The 20131-nt window shown below is 37.3% G+C and overlaps 1 protein-coding gene across 1 annotated transcript; it reads left to right on the top strand.

Annotated features, from left to right (window-relative positions):
• Positions 1–452: 452 nt before the first annotated feature.
• On the top strand, positions 453–19519 carry MTFMT (mitochondrial methionyl-tRNA formyltransferase). The gene is made up of 9 exons (XM_065872036.1): positions 453–696; positions 2580–2789; positions 4274–4396; positions 6182–6284; positions 7418–7493; positions 10646–10737; positions 16911–16989; positions 17846–17928; positions 19100–19519. The coding sequence occupies exons 1-9, from the start codon at positions 458–460 to the stop codon at positions 19283–19285; spliced, it is 1191 nt and encodes a 396-aa protein (XP_065728108.1). The 5' UTR covers positions 453–457; the 3' UTR covers positions 19286–19519.
• Positions 19520–20131: the final 612 nt, after the last annotated feature.

The raw sequence follows: 20131 nt of genomic DNA, 5'->3' as shown, positions 1-20131 counted from the left end.
AGGTAATTACCTTAATTTCACGGAGCCTCAGATCCTCTTCAGTAAAATGGTTGTAATAATATCTACCTGGTATAGTTGATATGAGGATTAACTAAACTAACAGATATATAAAATGCTTAGCCAAAGCATGGCTTCTAGTAAATATTTAGTTATAATGGCTGAGAAAATGATACAGAAATAAATAAATGAGATTTCGTCGTCTGAAAACACATATGATTTGTTCCAAAAGAGTTGTTTGGGGAGATTGGCTAAATCGTGCAAACAAATGCAACAAAAGTCACGGGGGCACTTGAACCGGCAAATTCCTTCATCTGCCGCGCCTGCAATCAGGCAAGCCCCGCCCCAGTCGCTGAAAGACCTCGCCCATCGGGTTTCCTCCCCGGCCCCGCCCCTCCTGCCTAGCTCCTGCTCCCCCCACCACAACGCGCCTGCGCAGGGTGGGCCGCCCGCGGAGGCAATGAGGGTTCTGGTACGCTGCTGCTGGGGGCCCCTGCCAGGCGGCGGCGGCAGCGGCGGCGGCGGCGGCGCGGGCAGGAGGCCGAGCCCTCAGTGGCGAACCCTGCTCGGCCTGAGCGGATCCTCTGGCGGGGAGGACGGCCGGGGCGCTCGAGTCCGCGAGAAGCCGCCTTGGCGGGTGCTCTTTTTCGGCACTGACCAGTTCGCCCGCGAAACGCTGCGGGCGCTGCAGGCCGCCAGGTACCGGGGCCAGGGACTGGGAGGCCCGGGTGTCGAGGACGCGGCTGGGGAGCCACTGCGGCCGGCCTCGAGGGTTTGGACTCCTAGTCGGGGAAAGCAGCTGCGCCGGAGGGGTGTGGGCCCAGATCTCGGCGTCTCCGGGATCCCGGAAGGTGCTCGGTCAGCTCTTGGGCGCCCGCCTGGTCCCGTCCGGTCTACACGCCCGACTCTTGCCGCGCTCTGAGCGACCCCGGGCGCCCCGCGGTGCCAAGGCCGCGCTCGTTGCTTTACCTGCATCACCTCCGTCCAGTCCCACCACCTCCCTGCCCGTTTAGCATGTAAACCGTAGCCCAGAGAGGTTAAGAGATTGCCCAGGGTCATCAGCTGAGCAGGTTGGTACTAAAACGGGCTCTGACTTCAAAGACCTCCCCTTTCCACTTTCTCCTACTCACCTGATTTGTATCACCTAATCCTTTGGGCTTCTTCCCAGGCACAGGCATCCATCCCTCTGCACACGCTTGCCTCACGCCTTCGCTCCCCATCGCCTCCCTGTATACAACCGGATCCAGTTTTCTGAGACTGAAATGAAGACATAGTACAAAAACGAACTGTTTTCCTATGAATAAATTTATAAATCAGAACTCTTAGGTATACATTTAGTATTTCTAAAATTTAATAAATTGTGTTTCCTGGACAAAAATAATTGAGATCCAGCCTGTCCTGAAAGTCCATGGTATGTGGTGGCTATGCCCATATATCCTGCTCTGTCTCCTTTCCCCAGCCTCCATTTTTTATTTCCCCACTCCGTTTTTTCCTGATGCACCCTCACACTCATTTCTGTCATCTCCCTCCATCAAGTCTTCTCTACAAATACTTCCCAGCAGACCCTGATGTTGACTCATTCATGAATCCCCTTGTATTTCCCCCTTCACACACTCCCCTCTGTAACACACCCTGAAACACTGCCTTCACACATGTTCCCTTTGCACACCTCCGTAATACACTCTCTACATGCTACTTTCCGTGTATGGCCTCCTGCATCTCTCACTGCATGTATCCTGACGCTCTGCTGATGCTTCACTTGGCAGCTCCAGCACTTCTGCACTTTTTCTTTTGGGCCCTCCTGTCTATTCCTTTTCTCATAAATCCTCAACATTTATGATGATGTACCTGCATGATGCAGTACCTGCTAAATAAATAAATAAACAGCCCCAGGCACTGGAATACTTTGCAGCAGGTTAAAAAAATGAGGTAGTGCTACATATAATGTCATGGAATGATGCCCATGGTGTGTGTGTGTGTGTGTGTATATATATATATATATATATATACACACACACGTATGTATATATATATATTTTTAGGTATTGTTTGAATAACGTGGTTATAGTAAAAAATTCAAAAGATATAAAGTGGAAAGTCAGTCCCTTCCATCTCTTTCTCCCAGTCCCCAGTTCTCTTCAAAGATAGCCACTGTTTTCAGTTTCCTGTTCTAGAAATGTTTGATGCATATACAAGCAAATGTATATTTAACCCATTTTTTAAAAAGACTCACATAATAGCATACATAGTGTTAAAAGAAAAAAACAAAATGCAGGACAGTATATATAATATTACAATTGTGTAAGATGTCTGTACTGTATATGTTTCTGCATGCACAGGAAATTTCTACAACCATAACAGTCCAAACAGTAGCCAGTAGCCACTTGTGGCTCTTTAAATTTAAAACAATTAAAATTAAATAAAAATAAAACTTTAGTCTCTCAGTTGCACTAGTTTTAATCATTTACCCTTAAATGCTTTGTTAATTTAATCATAAAAATGCCTTAGAAATGCGTGAAGTAGTTTAGCTTTCCGACATTGTCTTAACACTGTCACATTTTCTTCTAATCTTTCCAATTTAGGGAAAACAAAGGGGAAGAGTTAATTGAAAACTTGGAGGTGGTCACAGTTCCCTCCCCATCACCAAAAAGACTGCCGGTGAAGCAATATGCTGTCCAGTCTCAGCTTCCAGTGTATGAGTGGCCAGATGTGGGATCTGGAGAATATGATGTTGGAGTGGTAGCTTCATTTGGCCGGCTTTTGAGTGAGGCTCTTATTCTTAAATTTCCCTAGTAAGTTTTATTTGTAAGGAAAAACAGTGTAGAGACCTCGGTCTTTATATATGGATCTGGTATCTATAAAGTGCATTAACTTGAACTTAATTCTGCTTTCTTTAGTATTTTCTCTTAAAATAAAAGGTTTTATTAGTGGCATGAATTGTTAAAATGTGTGATACTCTATCACTATCTATGGGCTCTCACCCACCCTCATTTAAATTCCATATGTATGCTAATAACTCCCAGATGTGTCCCTCCAGTTCAGATCTCTCCCTGAACTCCAGGCCCCTGATACCCACTGCCTCCTCCGCAGCTCTGCTTGGATGTCTGATAGGCACCTTACATGTAAGATGTCCAAAACAACATTCCTGAACTTTCACCCCAAAACCTGCTCCTTCCCAAAATCTTCATCTCAGTACATGGTAACTCCAGCCTTTAAGTTGCTCGGACCCAAAGCCTTGGCATTATTCTTAATTCCTTATCTCACACCACGCATCCAATCTATCAGGAAATCCTATTGGCTGTGCCTTTGAAATCTGTCTAGAATGTCTGATTCTCATCACTTCCTCTGCCACCACTCTTGGCTGTCATACCGCAGTGGCCTCCTAAGTGGTCTCCACTTTTGTCTTTGGCCCTCTCAGTCTTTTACCACCCAACACCAAAGTGATCCTTTTAAAACATAAGTCAGATCATGTCACTCTGCTCAAAATTCTCTGGTGGTTTTCCATCTTGCTCAGAATACAAGTCAAGTCCTTATATTGGCCTGTGAGGGCAGAATTTTTTTTTTTTTTCTGTGTGGTTCACTGTTGCTTATATCCCCAGCACTTAGTGCCAGAACATGGATTGTGCTCAGTAAATATTTGTTGGAGGAATGAGACTGGGCTGAACAGTGGAATTTAGAATATATATATACACATATGCACTGTCAAGTGTATACTAATGCTGATGGAGACATTAAACTAATGACAGATGAGTAAATTATTAAAATTGCTCATTAATGGGTGAAAGGTGTATAGGGATAAACAGCAAAGGTGAATAAATCATTAGATGGGGATTTAAGAAGCTTGTTTTAGGAACTCTATATACAAACTAAGTGAAGTGAGGGTAATTATGTAACTAAGCTATACGTATAATTCACATCATCCCTGAGATGCACGATTGGATTTGAGTGGTTTTTCTCATATAGTAAAAAACACATTTTTTGTCTTTAAAAACTCCTAGGCATTGCGAGCTATGTCTCGAATTGCGAAGCTGGAACATCTTCAGAACAATGAATAGTTGTTCCTGCTCTTTTTTAAATTGAGTTTCATTGGTCTCTTATGGTAAGAAAGTTGAACTTAGCTCTGACTCCTGCTTCAGTTGGTGTGAGACTAGATTTAACTGTTTTTCAACATTTCTGGGCAAGTTTAATGATGAAAAGTGCATATTAGTTTAGGTAGCAGTAAATTAAATGGTAAAAAGCCCACTTGCATACTAATTTCCTGCCTTTTCTGACTCAGTGGCATCTTGAATGTCCATCCCAGTTGCCTCCCGAGGTGGCGTGGTCCAGCCCCTATAATCCATACGGTCTTGCACGGAGACACAGTTGCTGGAGTAACGATTATGCAAATTAGACCTAAAAGGTAGAGCATACTTTCTTGAGACTTTTTGTGATGTTGAATGTTGATGTCAGTCTGCCTGGGGGGAAGTGGAGGTGGATGAGTGGGTACTAATCACTCTAATTTATTACTAATTTCTAACTCCTAATTTCTAATCAGGAGTTAGAAATTAGTAATAAATTAGAGTGTACTAGAGTACTAATTTCTCTAACTCCTGGGTTTCTTCCTGGTTTCTAACATAAACCACATGTGTTTTGGCATTTACACAGTGTCTCTTTAAACTTGTTAATTGAAATAAATTATTCAATTAACAATTAATTTATGTTAATAAATTATTAACAACTGGATTTCTATAAACCAGATGTATAGATGTTGTGTAGATGAGAGATGGATTTTTGTATATTAGTTATGAATCTCTGTTCTGCTGGCTTTGGTTTCTATGGTCAAAAATTTTTTGGAACCTGAAGTAAGAATACGTTGTATACCAATGTGTTATATAATTGTCTTAAATATTTAAAATTATACCTACAATCTAAGAAACAATTATTTTAAATTGTTTTAGGAGTGTATTACGCCTCTGCCTATTATCACCTAACGTCCCCAGAGAAAAGAAAAATTCACAAGTTCACAAGACCAAGTCAATATCTGGGATTTGCTTTAACTTACTTCAAAAAAAAAAAAAAACAGGGGAGGGGCAGATGAAACAAGAGTGGCGAAACTTTGGTAATTCTCAAATCTGGGAGATGTGTATATGGCGATTCCTTAGACTGTTCATTCTGTTTTTGGAATGTTTGTAACTTTTCATAATAAGCATTTTATTAAAGCTCATAGGTTAAAAATAGAGTTAACAGACCACAAAGTTAAGTATTTAAAACAAAATATATTTCTAATAAAAGCTGATGGCCAATATTTGCAGAGTTTGATATAAAATATTGAATATAAGACTTATGGGAATGCAAATACCCTTGCACCTACTTATAATCACTATTGATTATAATTCAGGCAAAACTCTTGTCCTTTGTGAAAGGAAATACAGGAAGGAATGATTGTAAATTCCTAGTTGTACTTCCTTGGAAAACATATTCTTTGCTCCGTACTTCCATTATATAATTAGAGATTTTTTTTGTACTATTTACTACTAATGATAGAATTATTTGTAGTTGCAATTAAATCCCTGATATGCAGCCTTTTTCCTTTGTGAAAAAATAAACCTAAAATCTAAATATAGGCCAGATTTTGCTCTCCCTTCTTTCTTTTTTTTAATTTTATGGATTTTAATTTTTAAAATTTTAATAGTTTAGTAAAATGACTGTATTAGAATTTAATTTTGTTAAGCTCAAGTATTGACTCCATAAATGACCAGAAAATGGTACTTAAGAATAAAGCAGATGAAAATGCAGAGAATGGTGAAAAGTTAATGTGCTTAAACTATCTAGTTGATAGACTAAAGTGATATTAGTAACATGCTAATGTTGCTCTCCCTTCTTTCAAACTTACATTTCTTCCTTGCCAATGGCTAATAGTCACATTCATGGCCACGGTTAAACTATCCTTGTGGGGGAATTTCCTGGCCTTCCAGTGGTTAGGACTCTGCACTTCCACTGCAGCGGGCCCGGGTTCGATCCCTGGTCAGGGAACTAAGATCCCATAAGCCGCACTGTGTGGCCTAAAAAAACAAAACAAAACAAAACCCACCTGAACAAACAAAAAAACTATCCTTGTGGTATATAAACATTCATGTAGACAAACATATTGATCTTAAGAAATAGTCAGTAATCATGTTATTATTTGCTTTTGATTTTTTGGTAGGTTTGATGTAGGCCCAATTCTCAAACAGGAAACGGTTCCTGTACCACCCAAGAGCACCACAAAGGATTTGGAAGCAGTGCTGTCAAGACTGGGTGCCAACATGGTACAGTTTTCCAATATCCCCCTGCTTGTTTCCTAAGTGGTTATGATGAAAAGAACAATTTTATGATGTGTGATTCTAAGCTTCTCTTTAAAAAGTGGTTTCTATTCCTGGCTTCCTAAAAATTAGCATGGCTTTTGTGATCTTATGTTAGTCTTTGAGAATTTACACAGAGTATGTACTTAATCAAAGCTTTTGAATGAAATATGTGATTTTATATGGTCTGTTACATTTCATGGTGAGGCTTTTAGACTATTCTTCCCATTTTCACTCTCCTTAGTCTCATAGACGTACCATTCACCCCTGTCGAACTGAACTAACATCATTTCCTAAGTAAGTCTCTGTTTTCCTCCCACTTCTGTGCCTGTGTTCCAGTCATTTGCATCTGTACCACTGGAATTCTGCTGACCCCCTAGCTGTGAATGAACTCTGAGACTTTTTTTGGAGTCTGCATAAAATAGGGTGTGAATAAAGGCTTAATGACCCAATTCATGATTTTCATCTGAACTAAATTTTCTGTAGCGGAACCCCCCTCCACCCCACGCCCCGCTGTATAGATGATGCTTCCCATTCTAGGCACTCACCTCGGAAGTGCTGTTATTATAGTGTCTGTCGTTTATTGAGCACTGGCTTGTGTGCCAAGACTGTTTTAGATACTTTCATAGACTTATTTTTTTTTTACCTTCGCAAGGAACCTTTGAGGTAGCTATTGCTTTCAACTGTTTTATAGATAATGACATTGAAGGCCACAGACAAGTAAAATAACTTTTCCACAGTGACCCAGCTAGCAGGTGGTAGAACTGGGATTTGAACCCAGAACTATGTGACTCCAGAGTACGAAGTCCCCACTGCCTTCCTTCAGAGTCAGAATGAGAGTGTGGATGGCCGAGCACCGGCTGTTCTGATAGCCAGTCGAGGCTCAGCATTCTCTGGAAGGAAATCAATGACCTGTACTCTACAGAGAGCAACATCTCCACTGAAACTCCACCAAGTAGATGGATCCTCACAGCTTAAGCCAATTTACTGCTTTACCCTGCCACACAGCTCTTAAAGCTGTAATTTCATGGTACTGAATTGTAATGTATTTCTGCTTTCGTTCTTTTCATCCTGAATATATTACTCTCTTTTTTTTAAAGCTTATTTCAGTTTTGAAAACTTTGCCTGAAAGTTTGAACAGTGGAAGGCAGCAGCCAGCCGAGGGGGTGACACATGGTAAGTGCAGACGGCAGAGACTCTTACATGTTTCCTAAGGTTTTGTTTGTTGTGATGGCATCTGAACACTGTGGCTTCCTCACTTGCAAGTTTCCCTTAATTTTGACTAAAGATTGAATGTCCACTTGCATGTCCTTTTCCAGAGAATGATTGGTAAGGGGTCTCTCTCCCTCTTCACATTTAGCCTTATGAAAGATTAGAACAATTTTCTCTATTCTTTATATTGAAAAGTACCAAACACAAAGGTAAGTTGAAAGACAGTGAATACCTGTTTAACCCAGAGTCAACAATTATTAATGTTTGGCCATATTTTCTTTATATATGTGTTTATGTAGCATATATATTTTAATTTTTGCTATACCATTTGGAAGTATGCATCATGACCTTTCATCCCTAAATATTTCAACATGCATCTCCTAGGAAAAATGAACAGTTCCCTAATAGCATCGAATAGCCAGTCCATATTTAAATTTTCCTGACACTCTAAAAACATATTTTATAGCTGTATATTTTTTCAAACTAGGATCCAATTATAATTAGTCGTATGTCTCTTTAGTCTCATTAGAGTAATTCCTCCACTATTTTTTTCCCTCCGTGTCATTAACTTTTTGAAGAGACCAGGCCAATTGTCTCTTTCCTTCCAGTGTTGTTTAATGTGTTTTTCTAGCCCTTAAAGTTCCTGTAAATCGGAAGTTCTAAAGGCTTGATGAGATTCGGGCTTAAAGTTTGTGGAAAGAGTATTTCATAGATGATATTGCGTTCCAGTGATACTTGTTTCAGTTTGTTTTTTAACCTTAAGGGTTGCTTTTTATTTTTATTTATGATGTAATTTTATTTCTTGACTATGTAAGACATTTACATGACTCAAAAGTTAAAACTGTTTAAAGGATCTACTCGGAGAAGCCCCCGCCTCCGTCCCCTACAGTCTTAGGGAGTCATATCAGTAAGCCATAATACCAGGTTGCATCAAGGCTAGTGAAGCTAAATTTGATCACTTGGTGGAGGTGGTGACCACCACCAGATCTTTCCAGTGTAAAGATGTGTTTCTCCCTTTGCAAATGGCAGGTAATCCCTGGGGTAATACTTTGGCACCATGCAAATATCCGGTTCCCCACTAGCCTTTCACGTATCAATTTTAGCATGGATTGATGCTCCTTCCCTGAATGAATTATTTCAATGAAAATCAAAATGGTGATTTTCCAGTTCCTTTTATATTTAATAGTTGACATTGTTCTGTAAAGAAGAGCTTTTCCTTATTAATTGCGGATGAATTTTAATTCATCCTAAAATGGCAGGATAAACGCTTAATTCTGTCTCTAATTATCAATTTTTAAAATAGGGAGTTGGTGCCATAATCACCTTCAATTATGGTGGCGAGTGAGTTTTTTTAGTCATTTGATTTGTGGATTTTTATGTACTGTGTTTTATAGTTATTACATTCATAATGCTTTGTGCTGCTCCAGTTGTCCCAAATTTAGCTAGAGGTAGCCTCTTAAAGTTGGCTCCTGAATCCTTTTGATATCCCTCCACCCCCAGCTAGTTTTTGAGCGCTTCCTTGTTTCTATCGCAAAATGTCCCAGGCTCACCTTGTAAATTCTCTGTCCCATGTTGGAATCAGCCACCTCTCCCTTGTTTATTTTAGTTGGGGTATAGTATTTACAATGATGTGTTCTAATACAATGATGTGTTCCAAAATGAAGTGTTAGTGGAGAAGGGTAGGCATTATATTTTTTAAAAATGTTTGAGTTCAGGGACTTCCCTGGCTGTCCAGTGGTTAAGACTTCACGTTCCAATGCAGGGGGTGCAGGTTCAATCCCTGGTTGGGGGATCCCACATGCCTCAGGGCCAAAAAAACAAAACATAAAACAGAAGCAGTATTGTAACAAATTCAGTAAAGCCTTTAAAGAAATATATTTGAGCTCATATTGTTTCTGATTCAAATTTTAAAGTACAGGGTTTTCCTGGTATTTTCTCTTACACAGAAAATCTTTTTTAAATCAAGGCTGACCTGTTTTTTATTTGCTGTGCATAAAATAATTTCAAGATTACAACACCAATATCACTACAGAAAGTGTAACTACTAAGTGAGAGTTAAGATTTTTCTGCAGTTTTTTTTTTCCTGCAGTTTTTTTAAAATATATTCTACGAAGGGTATATAGTCAGAGTACTGTGTTCAAAACTTACTGGAGATAATTATTTTTTCCATGTGGTTTTGTTATCTAGTTTGATATATAGTTAAGTTCCTTTGTTTCAGTTTGTTTTTAATTTTCAGGGTTGCATTTTCCTCTTTACAACTAATTATTATTATTATTTTTTGCGGCACGCGGACCTCTCACTGTTGTGGCCTCTCCCGCTGAGGAGCACAGGCTCCGGACGCGCAGGCTCAGCAGCCATGGCTCACGGGCCCAGCCACTCCGCGGCATGTGGGATCTTCCCGGACCAGGGCTCGAACCCGTGTCCCCTGCATCAGCAGGCGGACTCTCAACCACTGCGCCACCAGGAAAGCCCTGAAGAGCTTTTCATATGTTTAAGGACTATTTGCATTTCTTTTTTTCTGAGAAGGGTCTGTTATATCTTTGCCCATTTTTCTATCTGGTTTTTGGTCTTTTTTGTCTCAGTTTTTAGGAGTACTTTGTGTAATAGATATAAATAAACCTATATAATAGATACAAAGTACTCCTAAATATAATATAAATATATATATATAACACATATATATATAGTAATTACATATAAATATTTATATTTATTATAGATATATCTCTCATGGAATATATATAAACAGATATAAAGTACTGTGATATAAGTTGCAAATAACTTGTCATTTGGCTTGATTTATGACATTTCTTTTTGTCTTACAAAAGTTTAATTTTTTGTAGTCACATTTATCATTCTTTAATTGCTTCTGGATTTTGAGTCATAGAAGAACTTTTTCTATTCCTAGGTTATAAAGAAATTTACCCATGTTTTCTTCTAGTACTTTTATTTACTATGTATGTATGTGTATATCTTATATTATGGAAAATTTAAAACATACAAAAGTTGAGAAAATAATATAATGAATTCTCTTGTATCTGTCATTCAGTATCAGTAATTACCAATTTATGGTCACTGATCTGATATTCATTCTTGCTATTGGCTTTATCTTATAGCCCCTAAGATTTCTGCTGCTACCAGCTGTATAAAATGGGAGGAACAAACTTCAGAGCAAATATTCAGACTTCATCGTGCCATTGGAAATATAGTAAGTTGGAAGTCAAATTGCAGTTTTACCTAATTGTGTGTGTGAGTGTGTGTGTGTGTGTAATTTACTTTTGAAATATTTTAATTTAGGAATAAATCTCATGAACAAAACCAAAGGATCCTGAAGTTCATTTATTTTTAAATAACTATTTTTTGGTTCTTTTGAACCTAGGGGCAGGACAGGAATAAAGACACAGTAGAGAATGGACTTGAGGACAAGGGGAGGGGGACGGGTAAGCTGGGACGAAGTGAGAGAGTAGCACTGACATATATACAACACCAAATGTAAAATAGATAGCTAGTGGGAAGCAGCTTCATGGCCCAGGGAGATCTGCTCTGTGCTTTGCGACCACTAGGAGGGGTGGGATAAGGAGGGTGGGAGGGAGATGCAAGAGGGAGGGGATATGGGGATATACATATGCATATAGCTGATTCACTTTGTTATGCAGCAGAAACTAACACAACACTGTAAAGCAATTATACTCCAATAAAGATGTTAAAAAAAGAAACTACTTTTTTATTGGGATAAAATATATATAACATAAAATTTACCATTTAAACCATTTTTAAGTGTAAACTTCAGTGGCATTAAGTACATTTACATTATTATGCAACCATCACCAGTATCCATTTCCAGAACGTTTTCATCATCTCAAACTGAAACTCTACCCATTAAATAACAACTCCTCATTCCCCCCACCCCACAGTCCCTGGTAATCACTATTCTACTTCCTGTCTCTGAATCTGCCTTTTATAGGTACCTCATATAAGTGGAATCATACAATATTTATCCTTCTGTGTCTGGCTTATCTCACCTAGCATAATGTTTTCAAGTTTCATTCATGTTGTACCATGTATCAGAATGTCATTCCTTTTTTAGTCTGAATAATATTCCATTGTATGTATATAGCACATTTTGTTTATGCATTTGTCTATCGATGGACATTTGGGTTGTTTCTACCTTTTAGCTAATGTGAATAATGCTTCATGAACTCGGGTGTACACATATCTGTTTGAGTCCCTGTTTCAGTTCTTTTGAATATATGACATTCATTTTTTAAATATTCTTTAAACTTCAAGTTTTCATAGGGGCCTTAGAATTCACAAAGTACTTTAAAATAGATATTTTGCCATCTCCCATAGCCAAATTTTATTATCCTGTTTCATAGATGAGGGGAATGAAAATGAAGTGACTAACTTCGGGTGCCCAGTCACTGAATAATGAACCTAAATCTTCTAACTCCTAGTCCAATGCTTTTACTAGTATGTCTTTCTGCCTTTGGCCCATTTTTTACAACTGAATTCTTAAATCCTTGATTTTTACATATGGCATATAAAATCTAGTTGTAATAACTTGTTAAAATATCTGAATTAAATTCTCAGTTCTTTGACAAATTTATTGGGTTTTTTTCCCTTCATTTTGATAGCATCTTATGTTGTTGGAACTCTGAGTCTACCAAGTGTGGGGTTTTTAATGGACCTCCTCTCTAGGTTAAAATGGAGAACTGCCATTGAATATCTGTAGCATGCCAGGTTCTTTGGTGAGGATTACAGCCTCCTGTTATGGATATTATCCCATTTTACGTTGATGAAATTGAGGCTTAAAGAAGATACTCAGTGAATGGCTGTTGAATGTTGCTCAAGGTCACATTACTAGTTAGTGAGAGTCAGGTTTTGAACCAGATCTGCCTGACGTCAAACCCTGTACTTTCCCCACTGTAAGAGAATGGCATAGGGCAAGGAACATTGACAGAGCCAGACGGAGCAGGGTTCCATCTTCTCTCTGCTACTTCCTAGCTTTGTAGACTTGAGAAGGTTATTTAATCTCTGAGCTTTAGTTAGTTCATTTGAAAATTAGAATGATATAATGTATATAAAGCATCTAGTACAGTATCTGAGTAGGTACTCATTAAATGGTATCTGCTCTTATTCATTCATTAAACAAAAAATTTATTGAAAGCCTATTATATGTCAGGCATTGTTCTAGGTATTAGAGGTGATGTGAGAAGACGGAAACAAATAAATAAGAAAAATATCAGATGGTGTGATAAGCTCTTTGATGAAAATTAAAATAACGTGATAGATTAACTGGTGGCTATTTTAGACTGGATATCTAAATGGGGACGGCCACTTTGAACTGACATTTAAGCTGAGGTCTGAAAGACAATAAGGAGCAAGTCATGCCAAGGTCAGGAAAAGACCATTCCAGGCAGAGGGAGCAGCTAGTACAAAAGTCAAGTAAGCTAAACCAGATAAAGGTTTTACAAGAAAAGAAAACTACAAATCAATAGCCCTTATTAATATAAAGGCAAAAATCCTTAACAGAATTAGCAAAGTGAATCAAACAACATGTAGAAAAGGATTACACACTATGACCAAGTGGGATGTAGCCCAGGAATGTAAGGCTGGTTCAACATACAAAAATCAATCCACGTAATATACCATATTAATAGAATAAAGGACAAAAGCCACATAATTATCTCAGTAGGTGCAGAAACAGCATTTGAAAAATCCAGTACCTTTTCATGGTAAAAATGTTCAACAAACTAAGAATAGATGGGAACTTCCTCAACCTGATGAGGAATATCTACAAAAAAATCCAAATCTAACATATTTGATGGCGAAAGATTGAAAGTGTTCCCTCTAAGATCGGGAACAAGACCAAGATGTCCACTCTCACCACTTCTATTCAGCATTGTACTGGAGGTTATAGCCTGGGTGATTAGGCAAGAAAAAAGGAACCATGTAAAACTATATTTGCAGATGGTGTAATCTTATATATAGAAAATTATAAATGATTCCACCCCCCCAAAACTAATAGGGCTAATAAACAGTAAAGAAGACCTAAGTAAATGGAAGGGCCTCTGTGTTTATGGATTAGAAGACTTAATATTGTTAAGACAGCACTATTCCCCAAATTGATCTACAGACTGAACACAATTCCTATAAAATTCCTAGTTGACTTCTTTGCAGAAATTGACAGGCTTATCCTAAAATTCATATGGAATCCCAAGAGGCCCAGAATAGACAGAAAATCTTGAAAAAGAAGAGCGAAGTTCCAATTTCAAAGTTCCTATGAAATCAGGACGCATAGTTCCTGATTTCAAAATTTACTACAATGCTACAGTAATCAAGGCAGTGTGATACTGACAGAGACACAAAGCTCAATGGGATAGAATTCAGAGTCCAGAAATAAACCCATACATTTATGGTCACTTGATTTTTGATAAGGGTGCCAAGGCAATTTGATGGGGAGAGAATAATCTTTTTACCACATGGTGCTTGGACAACTGGATATCCACAATCAGAAGAAATGGATTTGGATCCCTACCTCATACCACATATAAAAATGAACTCTAAATGGATCAGAAACCTAAATGTAAGAGCTGAAACTATGAAAACTCTTGGAAGAAGATATAGGGGCATATCTTCATGACCTTGAAGTAGGCAGTGGTTCTTAGATATAATGCCTGAAGCATAAGCAACGAACTAAAAATAGAGAAATTGGACTTCAAAATTTAAAACCGTTGGGCTTCAAAGAACACTAACAAGAAAATGAAAAGACAACGTACATAACAAAAGAAGATATTTGCAAATCATATATCTGATGAGGTTCTAGTATCCAGAGTATATAAAGAACTTTTATAGCAAAAAGATAAATAACATGATTAGAAAATCAGCAAAGGATCTACATAGACATTTATGCTAAGAAAATATATAAATGGCCACTACGCATATGAAAAGATAATTTCATTAGTCCTTAGGGAAATGCAAATCAAAACTATACTGAGACACCACTTCACACTCACTAGGATTACTGTAATTTTTAAAAACAGACAATAACAAGCGTTGACAGGGACATGGAGAAATTTGGAGCCCTCATTCATTGTTGGTAGAAATGTAAAATGGGGCAGCTGCTTTAGAAAACAGTTTGACAGTTCCCCAAAAAGTTAAACACTGCATAATAATTCTTATCTTCTGCAATTCACTTTTCCTCTCCACTGAGAGATTCTTGTGCTACAACAGGAGTTCCTATCTTGGAGCCAGAAGGTGAAATTTGATTCCTAGAGTTGGCATGTATTAACCATGAGCTTCCGCTTTTCTATCTCTAAAATGGGGTTAATGACCTGGTCCACAACTGTCAAGATCAAAGGAGATAAACTGTGAATTTAAATCCACGCCAACATATGATTTTGACAGTAATGACAGTGGGCACAGAAATGACTGTTTTCTTACCATCACTTTCCTTTCTTCAGTGCTCTGATGATAAGGTGAAGATGAGCTTTACCTCAAGAACAAGAAGGGGATATTCTGATTTTATACCTATCATATTTATAGTTCTCAGTAAATATAAACATTTTTCAAACAGTAATTATGTTTCAGAAGTATTTTGAGTTCTTTGAAAGAAAAAAGTTGCACACATGAAAGTCATTTCATAACTTTTATTAGAAGCAGATGAAAGAAAAATAAGCAAATTATAGAAGAGGATATTTTACTAAAGTATGACATATATAAGGTTGTGAATACTTTTCTTCAAATTTACTTAATTCTGGTTTCTTTAATTCTCTGATTAATCGTTCACATCTTTGAAATAACCTAACTGTTCTGAAAGTAAAATGTCCTCATTAGAGAATGTCATCAAAAGAGCACTGAGCTGAGAATGAGAAAGCATAGATTCTGATCCTTGGCTCTGCCACTAACTAGCTGTGTCACCTTGGGAAAACAGCTGCATTTCTCTGGGCCTCACTATCCTCGTCTATGAAATAGAGGAGTGAACTGCAGTCTGAAAATCTGTTTCTTTACTTCAGAAATTTGAGAGAACTTATTTCCTGGTGTGTGTTAATTTCTGTTAGCCTATTTAAATCAAAATGTAATAAAGGTAACATTTCACACTGAGGGGAAGGGTGAGATGGATTATTCAATAAATAGTGTTGGGACAGCTGGTCAGCCTTTAAAAGGGGGAACCCTCAAGTCTCACCTTTTCAAATCAAAATAAAATCTAGATGGATCAAGGATTTAAGTGTTTTCAAAAAATGAAACCACAAAGAACTGGGAGAAAGAACAGTTGAATAATTTTATATTTGATAAACGTGGATAGGCCTTTTTAAGCATGACATGAACCAATGAAGTCATGAGAGAAGAGTGATAAATATTACTCCATAAAATTAAAAAATTATGCATGGAAAAAAATTACCGAATATTTAAAGTCAACAAACTAGAAAAATATTCATAATACATCTGAGGACTAAAGGGCTAATTTCCTAAAAATATAAAAGCCTTTCACAAATTAATAAGGAAGAGATGAATAACTCAGATTTTGTTGTTGTTTTTTTTAATGGGCAAAGGGCATAAATAGGCCTAAGAAATAAATAAAATGTGCAGGTAGATATGGACTGCTCCTCAGCCTCACTAATAATAAGCAGCAATAAACTGTCATTTTTCTTCTCTTATCAAGGCAGTTTAACAATAGAATGTTGATACTCTTTAACCCTGGTGGTCCACTTAAAAATCAACTATTCTCCAGAAATATAAAAGTCCTCAAAGAGATATCTACCAGGCTATTTGTTATCACATTTTAAATTTTTCATAATTTTGTAATGTGTTATGAAATATCCATCATAAAGGCATTTGTTGCATAAATTATGGTACATTTTATAAAATGGAATACTGCACCAGACTAAAGAGTGAAATAGATGTGTGTACTGATGAAAATTTGTCCACAGTTTATGGTTAAGTAAAAAAAGTTCCTTGTCAAACAGTATGTTCTAGATTTTTGTGATAATTATATTTGTAGGAAAAATACAAGGATATACACATTGAACTATTAGTGGTTACCTCTGGGGATGGGAGTACAGAATACTTTCACATTCTAAATTTTTTTTTAATATAGTTGTTGTAATGCTTGCATTTTTTAAAATGAGCATGATTTTTAACTAGAAGTATTAATGAAGATATAAACATTGATTTTAAAATAGTGTTTAATTTTAAGATCTAATGAATCCTGGAGACTGATGTAGAGGGTCATGTTATGTTCTATTCCGTAAGGTTTAGAGACTGAGTTCCCAATTCCTCTGTAATTGGGAGAGAAGTCAGACCGGATTAACACAAAATAGTTGAAAAGGGTTTCAGGGTTGAGTGTATTTATTTATCATCCTTCTTTCATTTTGTTTGCAGATTCCGTTGCAGACACTCTGGATGAATAGTACCATTAAACTCCTGGATGTGGTAGAAGTTAATAGTTCAGTCCTCACTGGTACTTATTTTTGAATAGCTGACATGGAAAATGTTTTCAGTATAGTCTATTTGAAAATGTGTCTGTTTTACCATAGGTCCCATTTACTAAAAATAAGGATTCTTTTAGCTTGTTTCAGTTCAATAATGGTAATACTTTACATTCATTTATAGTCTTATTCTTTACAGTGTTCATTCACGTGTATTTTCTCTTCTGATCATCATAAGAACCTGAGAAGTAGGCAGATCAGTGTTACTATCCCATTTTAAGCTCTGTGATTCCCTATATTAAGGTTTTCAGGGAATGCAGAGTTCCTAGGTTGATTTCATTCTGGTGAATATCATAATGAAAATCTCTGGGCACCTCAGTGAGAATCTTAGGCCAGGGTGTAGCATTTCATGACCCTGGTCCATTCAGAGGCCCATCAGTGCCCTCCCATCCTGGTGGACTGAAGGAATGTGAGCCACAAGGCAGAGAGTTCCCCAGAAATCTGGGAATTGGAACTTGTTTAGTCATGGATGGAAGGGCCAGCTTAGATCCTAAGTCTCCTGTATGTCTCTCCACTGGTAGCTAGTTATTTCCCCCAAATGGTCAAAACTTCTAGATTCAACATTTTAGATTGATCTCTGGGACACTGGGTAAAGGACTCATAGCTTCTTGTGTGTATGGAAAGCTTCCCTTTGGGTTCAAGATACACACAGAGCACCACAGCTCTATCATAAGTTTTAGATTACAAAGTCAGGGCATCAGCAGATGTGTACCCTCCGATATTAGTACTGTCTTTCAGAATGTTTTTTGATTTTTAAGAAGCATCGTGAAGTTGCATAATTATTTATTCTCTCTCTCATATCCCTCTTTTCCCCTCCCCTGTCTTTAGATCCAAAATTAACAGGACAGGCTGTTATTCCAGGATCAGTAATATACCACAGACAGTCACAAATACTGCTGGTTTGTTGCAAGGTACATTTTCCTTTAGTTTCACATTATCACACTTGTTTTACTGAATTTATAGTTGATATCATTTGTCATTTTGAGCTGAGACTTCACTCAACTGCCTGCCCCTCAGATTGAGCCAATGGACAGTTTAATTTTCTTAAGAAATAGTAGAATCTCTAGTATAATTTTTTTCAAGAGATGAAGTTTTACCAAGGTGTTATTATTACTCAGACCATGAAAGAAGATTCAGTAACTTTAGTTCTTTCTCAAAAGAAACTTGTATATTCTCAGTAATCCAATTTAATTAACAAGTCATCTTGTTAATAGGACTATCACAAAAAAATAGTAATGTCAAAGTATCTCACTGAACTACAACAGTGCCTGTATCCTACTTGCTTCTACTGTTTAATGTGGTTAGAGAGGAGATTTCTTAACTATTTAAAATGACTTTGAAACCATTATCATTTTTAAGACAATGGCATTATCCTGAGAAGTGTTCCATGTTCCTTCCATTTCCTGAGTATTTTCCTTCATGTGGTATTTATGTGCAATGTTCCATGCTCAAGAAAGAGTATTTAAAATGTGTGATAGATTGATCTGACCTACACAAGACTGTAGATACAGAATGCCTACAGCAACCTCTCTTCAACTTATTCTGGAATAGCACTGGGTGCATATGTCTCGGTCTGTATACATCTATACTGCAAATCCACAGTTTGCTCTCATAGAAGAAATGGGTTGTCTCAACATGTGAGTTTGAGTCCCACCAGTTATGTCACCTTGGACAAATCACTCACACTCTCTGGGCATCAGTTTTCTCTTGTAAAATCAGTTTTCTCTGGGGATAATATTGGATCTGCCTACTTTTTAGAGTGCTTGTATTTTGACAACCAGTAACAATAAGATACATGGACATACTCTGAAAACTGTCAAGCACCACACAAATACAACGTACCTTTTTATTCTTCCCTGTCTATGTTTAAATAGATTTAAATAGGTCTATACATTTGTTATCACTCCTCGGTAATAAACTTTTAGAGTCAAAGAATCATATATGTTACTTAGTGCTATCTGTAGCCTGGCATTTAGTAAAGATTTGTTGGTTTATTTTTTTCATGATAAAAGTTTTATAAACTAAAATTTACCACCAGTTTTGCCAGCACCGCGTAGTCACTATTTGTCTTTTGCCCTTTAGGATGGCTGGATTGGTGTTCGATCAGTGATGCTCAAGAAAACACTAACAGCTACTGATTTCTACAATGGATATTTACATCCCTGGTACCAAAATAATTCCCTGGCTCAACCAAGCCAGTGCAGATTTCAGACTCTCAGACTTCCACTGAAGAAGAAGCAGGGAAGAAAAATTGTTGCTATGCAATAGTGCACCAAGTAGTTAGGAAGAAGATGGACAAGTACCTACTACATACTTGTAATTTGTTAAAAGCCTTATTTACAAGGAATTACCTTGGCTTTCAGAGAAGATGACACTGTTGGAAGGAAAGATTATTGGCAAAAAGATGAATTACCTCACTTTCCACTTTTCATTTAACAGTAGTTAAAAACAGCTTTTTCTATTTCAATAACAAAAGAAACTTTAAATTAAATTTTTATTTATAATATCAGATTCATGGAGATTGTATCTTTCCCTAAGAGCAAGTACAACTAACTGTTATGTGTATATACTGAGGAGAGGTTCTTTTAAAAAGTGCATCCATTAAATTTTAAAAATCATGTGTCCCCATTGACTATGTTACCATTTCAGTAGTGTTTAATCTGCATTTTGGATTTTCAACAAGGAGTAAAGTCAGCTCTTTAAATTTAGCTACCATCTAGTTCTCACCAAGTCATAAACATTCATAATGTGTAATAATCTGTGTCACATTGATCTGTCCAATAAATTCAGATTTTACATCTAGATTTTCTTAACATAGGAATACAGTAACATTCTTCAACGTATTTGTGCAGTAAAGGTTATTGAGCATCTGGTCTGTGCAAACTCATCTCCGTCTCCAGGAGAGTCAGGCCCTTCTGGAGGAGGAAGGAGGTGCAGTGGCCAGCTGTTGAATTTTTTAATATCTTTACATAATCAGCTTTTCCTGCCTAGATTCTATCAGTTAAAATCTTTCTGCAATCATTAATTCATCCATTCAACAACATTTATTGATAGCGTGATCAGATAATTGGTCATCTAAATTAGGACATGTTCATGAGTAAAAAGAAGCAGGTT

Source organism: Phocoena phocoena, chromosome 2, assembly GCF_963924675.1.
Source record: "Phocoena phocoena chromosome 2, mPhoPho1.1, whole genome shotgun sequence".
Taxonomy (NCBI): domain Eukaryota; kingdom Metazoa; phylum Chordata; class Mammalia; order Artiodactyla; family Phocoenidae; genus Phocoena; species Phocoena phocoena.
The sequence above is the reverse complement of the archived record's forward strand: the minus strand, read 5'-3'. Positions and strand labels throughout refer to the sequence as shown.

Excerpts from the sequence above, each read along its gene's own strand:
- MTFMT (XM_065872036.1), top strand. The coding sequence starts at position 458 with ATGAGGGTTCTGGTACGCTGCTGCTGGGGGCCCCTGCCAGGCGGCGGC. Across the intron at positions 16,990-17,845 it reads TAATAGTTCAGTCCTCACTG|ATCCAAAATTAACAGGACAG; the intron begins GTACTTATTTTT and ends CCCTGTCTTTAG. Across the intron at positions 17,929-19,099 it reads TACTGCTGGTTTGTTGCAAG|GATGGCTGGATTGGTGTTCG; the intron begins GTACATTTTCCT and ends TTTGCCCTTTAG.